Source organism: Gossypium hirsutum, chromosome D07, assembly GCF_007990345.1.
Source record: "Gossypium hirsutum isolate 1008001.06 chromosome D07, Gossypium_hirsutum_v2.1, whole genome shotgun sequence".
Classification (NCBI taxonomy): Eukaryota; Viridiplantae; Streptophyta; class Magnoliopsida; order Malvales; family Malvaceae; genus Gossypium; species Gossypium hirsutum.
Window position 1 is genome coordinate 16211070 of NC_053443.1, and position 6697 is coordinate 16217766.

Consider the following 6697-nt stretch of genomic DNA (forward strand, 5'->3'; position numbering starts at 1 on the left):
TGAAATTAAGACGTGCAGAAATCATGGTTTTTTTAAAACATCGAATCATGATAAATGTTTAATATTGAAAAAATCTCAATGATTATGAAAATAATTGAAGATGTTTACATGTGATTATTTATGAGGAAAAGTGACTGTAATTTATGGTAATTAAAGAAGTATTAAATTAAGTGAGTGACTTGAGCTTTAGAAGAGAAACTTTTAAAAAGAGAGTGAGACTGCTATTGATAAAGGAAATTTTCTAATATAAAAAATTTTAAAATTGCGTGAACAACATTATGATGCCTATTTTTAGGGGTTTTTTTTTCATGCAATAATCACAACTTACCTTATATCTGTCCAGCAAATTTGTTCTGGAAGGAAAAAGCGAGCACCCTATGCACATTAAAATTGAATTTTCATTTACAAAGGATAAACTTAAATAATAACAATAACTTAGAAAAGAAAACATATATATTTAAAAAAAGTCCTATCTCCTCTAAACTTAAAACGTGCTTTGATGGAATATATTACATATGTAGTCCAATTTGCCTTGCTGCATATATGATTTTGAAACTAAATACAGATATAGCCGGCTAGGAGGGATGGATTTCTTGTTTTGAATTATCAAAAGTGTGAGAAGTGGCTCTGTGATGGCTGCACCATTTGCAACTCTGTTGTTGTTTGGCATGGCTGTTCATCACTCATCAACCTCCTACATCATATCATATGTATATAATCATGATTATAATTGTTATATCCGAATATTAAGTTAATAAAAACATTAATAGATGTTACCCTCGAGGCCGGGACGCCCAAAGAGAACTAAGTGCTCGTAATCTTCCGTAGTATTCTCCGATTACCAGAAAACACCGTGCCGCCTGTCTTACAGTTAGTATCCGGGGCAATTGGTGTAGAGTTTGTTGCCTTAAATTGTCAGCCTACATACATTAATCAAATTATTTGAAAAAGGAACTCCCATCAGAAATTGATTAATCCATTAATTGTTCAAGTTAGCTAGGGCTTATCTTTCAAACCACCTATTGACAGAAACATTTATAGATAAAAATATCCCATCCTCCAGTATTCCAAATGACTTCTTACAGATAAAGCAAATATCAATTCCCCGACAAAAATGATTGTTTGATCAACAAAACAGAAACCCCCCAATAGCATTCAGCATCCCCACACACGTGGCAAATATAAAATTTCATAAATATTTTAAGTTATAATCATATATGTCCCTGTTAATATTAATGGTCAAACACGAAATCCATCATAGAAAAAGAATTTGTCAGATGGCAGGATTGGTAAGCAACTTTCATATCATTATTATAAAGAATAAAATGACTACAAACAAACGTTTGAACTACATGATTTATCATATATGACTGTTTGATTTTTTTATAATGTTACCTGACGGACGAAGCCTTCGAGATTGGCGAGCTTGCTTAAGGCAATAGCCATTTGTTGCATTCCATCAATGGCAGGACCGCCAGCAACGGTGTCGATGAGAGACTGCTGGAGCTGTTCCAGGCCTTGACTGAGTGCCTCTTCCGCCTGTTGTGAAGAATGCTGGAGGCTGCAGATCCCCATCAATTGCTGTTCCGTTAATGGGTCCAATTGTGATATTAATATCTGAACAAAATTTTGTTTAAAACCAAATCATTGATCAGTCCCACCAACACTGAAAGCCAAAAAACGAAAAGAAAAAAAATTGCATTTTGGAAGCATTGAAAGAAACCTTGATGAGCTCAGACGGCCTAAAACCACCCATCCAAAGGAAGCAACGCTCCGCCGGAGAGGTCCACATCCCAGTTAAAAGGTGAAAAACATCGAATTTGGCAGCCATTCCTTTCAACCGGAAAATTTCATCGTAATGGGAAAGGTAAGTGTTGACCATCAATCGAAGGTCGGTGTCGGAAAGGTTCGAATGTAAACCGGTTCTAAGCTCCGACATATGCCTCTCATCATCTTCTAACCATCTTGCATATTCCATGTCACATATTACCGCCCCTACACCAAATCTCAGATCAGTCCCAAGTGTTCATTGGGTAAATCAAATTTAAATAAAGATAATTGTTTATTCATAAATGATTATAATTAACTTAAATACGTGAAGGATTTAATATCCATTCAAAAAATAATTAAATTATCTTATATATTGTTCAACAATAGCAATTATACATTTGAAAAATGAGGTACATGATTTTAATTAGGCAACTTAATGAGTATTATCAAAAAAAAGAACTCGAGTAATTAAGGCATAATAATTTATTTGGTCAAATAATTTTATAAAAAATTATTTAATTTTTTATCTTTTTTAGTCCTTAATTTTATATTGTTTGTCAAACAATCCAAAATGAATAGAAACCTTAACATTTGTTAACTTTGCTCACACGATAGGCTCAGGCTCTATATATGTCACGTTAATAATTAATTAATTTTTTTAAAGTTTATATATTTTTATACTTTTTTAATAAATTTTAATTTTTGGAATTTTTAAAATTTTAAAAATTAATTAATGTTTGATGTGATATTCACCAAAATTATTAACTGTTAATTTTTTTATTCATTTTAAATGATTTGACAAGTTTACAATAAAAGTTAAATTAAATTAAATAAAAGATTAAAATAACTTTTTATGTAAAGTTAAAAGCTGGCTTAAATTAATAAAGTAATGAATGTCAAAGTCCGGACTAAAAATGCATGCTCGACATTTCGCCACTGTGCTTCCAAAACTACCCATCAGTTTAAAACTTTCTTCAAGTCTCTCAATTCAGCAAATATTCACACACTAAGAGCCCTTTTTAGTAAATTAATAGTGCAACATTAATTCTCTTTGATTAGGAACTTACCAGAGCTAATATTTCCAACACCACCACCGCTACTCCCCAATAAAAGCCCCTATTTCACGAAATCAAAAACTCTTAAGCACTTTAATTAAGAAACACTAAACACTTAAGAGTAAATATATAAATTTAAAAAAAAAACCTGAGATCGTGCTCTTTGAAGTTCTTGTTCAAGTTGAGTTAGCTTTATTCTACTTGACTCTAATTGTTGAACATATGCCTGTTTAAACATATATATATGTATGTGCATCAGTTTATATGTTATGGACACGTAAGTAAGAAACTACATGCAAATGTCAGTGTTTTTTTCAGTGTATATGTATCTTTTTATGTTACCTTTTTTCTAAGACGGCTTTTCTTTGCGGCTTCTCTATTTTGAGCTAAACGTCTCAATGTCTGAAAAAAAAAAGAAAAAGAAAAAGCAACAATTTAAAACAGATTCAACTAAAAAAAAAGTTTCTTTCCTGATTCAGAAAGAATCTAGCAACAAAAAGTTGGGTTTTTTTAGTATTAAAATTTTAACCTTGGCATCAAGCTGTTTCTCAGAAGTTGAAGCCCTTTTCTGCAACATTATAAACGAAGTGCATGTATTAACATATGTTTAATGAGGTGAAATAACACCCATTTCATATTTGATTAAAGAAGAAAAAAAATACTAAATAGTGGTTGCTGATTTAGAAGATTCTTATCAAGCACAGACAAGAAGTTGGTCAGGAAAATGAGAGCATTTGGCTGTTTGGTAAGCTGGAAAATTAGAGAGTCAGAGTTATAAATACATAAATTATCAAGTTTAGACAGCCAAACCAGAAATTAGAAAAATATCATCAAAACAATAAATTTAAAAATCAAAGAAAAACTACCATAGATTTTTTGAGAGAACATAATATAATGATTAAAGAGATCTCACAAAATTTCTAAGAGAACCAGATCGGTGATGTGATGTGACTCTTGTTCTTCTAACAAGTAATCATGAACATGATAAGAGTAGCAAAAATAATCAGAATCTGCCATTTCTTTATGTTTAGGGTTAAAGAATTTTTTTTGGGGGAGTTTTGATTTTAAAGAGGATAAAAACAAGAAGTTCATCTGTAAGTTATAGGTATTGACTGAAGTGTGGGGGGATATGGTTTTATAGTGGCCAGTCAAGAAAGAGACTAATATATACATATATATATCGTGCAGATCTCTCTTAGCTTTTCAAGGTGTACGTACAGCTTTTTCTCTCTTTTCATGTCAGATACCAGAAAAATCGTTCAGAAATCAGAAAAACTCTGTACCCTTTGATTTTCTGTGGGTTTTTCGGATCTGTGCCCTTGTATATGCATGAAGAAATGATCATAGAGAGAAAAAAAAAAGGGTAGGGGTAGACAGAGTAAGGATCAGAACAGTAATAATACAAAAAATGATACCAACTTTTCAATATCCTGAGTTGTTGGGATATGAAAAGAAGAGAGAAAAAAAAAAGTAAAAATTGTGGGAGATTAATTAATAATTTAAGCATTTTAACTGTAGTTCTTTTAAGGACCTTTTCTTGGAGAGGTTTGACAATGGGAGCTGATTGATTCAGTGATGTGCCTGTTCTTGAAGGATCACTTGCCATCTCTTGTTGTTGTTGTTGTTGTAGCTGTAGATTCTGCTGGTCAAAAGCCTGATGATATGAAGATGATGCCTTTTTACTGATGGGGGAGTCTGGCTCAAACTGGTTCTCAGTTTTGCTTGAGATAGTGTTCAAAGCTGAGCCTGAATCTGTACTTTCCCCTCCTGATTTTGAACTTCCCTGGATTGAGAAAAAAAAAAGATCCGCAATTACCTCAAAAACAAACCATTTAAACAGCAATATATAAAGAAGTAGTCTAAACCCATAGAACTGGTCCACTGTCAAACACCTTTATTTTATAAACATGGTCAAACATACAATGGTGAAAAAGAAGGGTCAAGAAACTAGTACTGGGGTTTGCTGATATCTCATAGGCCAAGAAGGGAACATCTCCAAAGTAGCTGCAGTTCTGCCTGTTAATAAATCTGCAGAGAATCCCAAAAGCAAAATCTCATAGGATCTCCCAAAATATATATATCAAAGCCAAAGAGGTTGAAGTTGAAAGCTAGAAGCAATAGCAACCTAATAAACTCAGCCTGCTCTCTCTTTTATACAGTTATGGAGTCAGTAAATCATGGTAGGGAGGTCAGATTTCTATGTTTGTAGCCTCACGCCATTCAAGTGTGCTAGCCTCACTATCATTACTGTACTGCAAATGGTAACCCCCCCCCCCTACCTTTTCCCCTATAGACATGTTCAAACCTCTTATCTTTTGGGAGAGTTGGTGGTTAAACTAAAAAGCTATTAAGCTTTAGCAAACGTCAGAAAAAATAAATAAATGAAAAAAAAAAGATAAGGAGCTTTACTTGCTTTAGCTCCTTGCAGAACAATGGCTTCTTCTAGCTCTCCAAAATCAAAGGCAGATCCTTCTTGATTACTGACATGGATAGAAACAAATTTAAAAAGGGACCAATTTTAGAAAGAATAGAAGATTGTATTGGAAATTACATACATGAAACTTGTGGGAACATTCATTCCATGAAGAAGTGCATAAGGAATATGATGGTTCGCCATGCAATACTTGGTGATTCTTTACAGTTTAGACGACGAACATGTTGCAGACCACCTTGGGTGTGGCTTATGAAAGACCCAAAGGAAGAAATAATAATAAAAAAGAGTAGAGAAAGATAACCAGATGAAAGCTTTGCTTGTCAAAAGTGGGATCTAAATAGAAACAAATTGAAGGGGCCCAGTCTTTTTGTCAGATAAATATATATATCTTCTCTCTTTGCAACTTTTGATCTCCATGGTGTCGTTTTCTTTTTCTTTCTGTCTCTACTTCAATATGAAGAAACCAACCTGATTGATTACAACACACCTCTTCTACAATGTAATTATATACATATTTTTCTATCAGACTTTAAAAACTCTTCTCACGGTACACAAAATCTTGCCCCTCAGGGCCAGACTCCCTTCTATTTATGTCTATTTGTTTGTGGGCTTTGAGTTTTATTAACAAAAAAAAAGAATGCGGGGTCTCTCTACTGGAGTGAATCACTGACTCCTACTCCACTCTCTCATTGTAACCGAACAGCCTGCTCTTTCTCATTGGCTCTTTGTATGGACCCCTTCAGGGCTGCAAAGTACCATCCAGACAAATAAAATAAGGGTTTCCTTGCATTATATCCTACTTATAGTTTTATCATTGCACTATACATTTTTTTAATATAAAGATGCAACTTTTTGTTATATATAAATTCATTAAACAATATCTTTGAAACACTTATACCAAGCTCTAAAACCAATTTGGATAAGATTGATTAGATGACACAAGGTTTTCTTTTTCCTTTGGTAATAAAAAAGAGTATCAAAAAGTTATAAAAGAAAAGAGGGTGATATTGGTTTCTTTTACAGTATGCAAAATCTCAGAATGGGGATGGGGGGTGATCTGAGCTCACTTTTGACAATTAATAAGAGAGTGGTGTGTGCCCCATTCCAACCAAAGTCATCAACAAGAAAAACCCATTTGCATATATTTAATCCTTAAACATGAGATGGATATGTTTGGTGTTATCTCCATAGTTGATAGGTCAACATCCATTCCCTGTCATCACCTAAAAACCCATGCCACATTTCAGATTCCTTTCCTTTAATAGAAAATTTTGTTTCTTTAGGGGTAGGGGACTTAGGGTACACTGTCCTTAATGTCTTCTTCATGATTAAGGGCTTAATTTTCCCAGATTAGGTGAGGTTTCATTGTTGTCAGTGTCCCAAACTTTTGTCCTTCTGCCTTTGGACCATACATATCAAAGCTTGTCCCAACATTAAA

The 6697-nt window shown here is 33.4% G+C and overlaps 1 protein-coding gene across 4 annotated transcripts; it reads right to left on the bottom strand.

Annotated features, from left to right (window-relative positions):
- Positions 1-378: 378 nt before the first annotated feature.
- LOC107954138 (transcription factor TGA9) lies at positions 379-5638 on the bottom strand. 4 transcript variants are annotated; one of them, XM_016889609.2, is made up of 12 exons: positions 5381-5638; positions 5235-5305; positions 4780-4853; positions 4357-4608; positions 3355-3393; positions 3168-3227; positions 2974-3051; positions 2838-2886; positions 1724-1995; positions 1396-1617; positions 778-920; positions 379-694 (listed from the first exon to the last, which is right to left on the bottom strand). In XM_016889609.2, exons 1-12 carry the CDS (start codon positions 5440-5442, stop codon positions 607-609), a joined length of 1410 nt encoding a protein of 469 aa, XP_016745098.2. In that variant the 5' UTR covers positions 5443-5638; the 3' UTR covers positions 379-606. The 4 variants fall into 4 exon arrangements, with proteins under 4 accessions (XP_016745098.2, XP_040953527.1, XP_040953526.1 ...); XM_041097593.1 differs by lacking the exon at positions 5381-5638 and having other exon boundaries at positions 4718-4853; XM_041097592.1 differs by lacking the exon at positions 5381-5638 and having other exon boundaries at positions 5239-5293.
- Positions 5639-6697: the final 1059 nt, after the last annotated feature.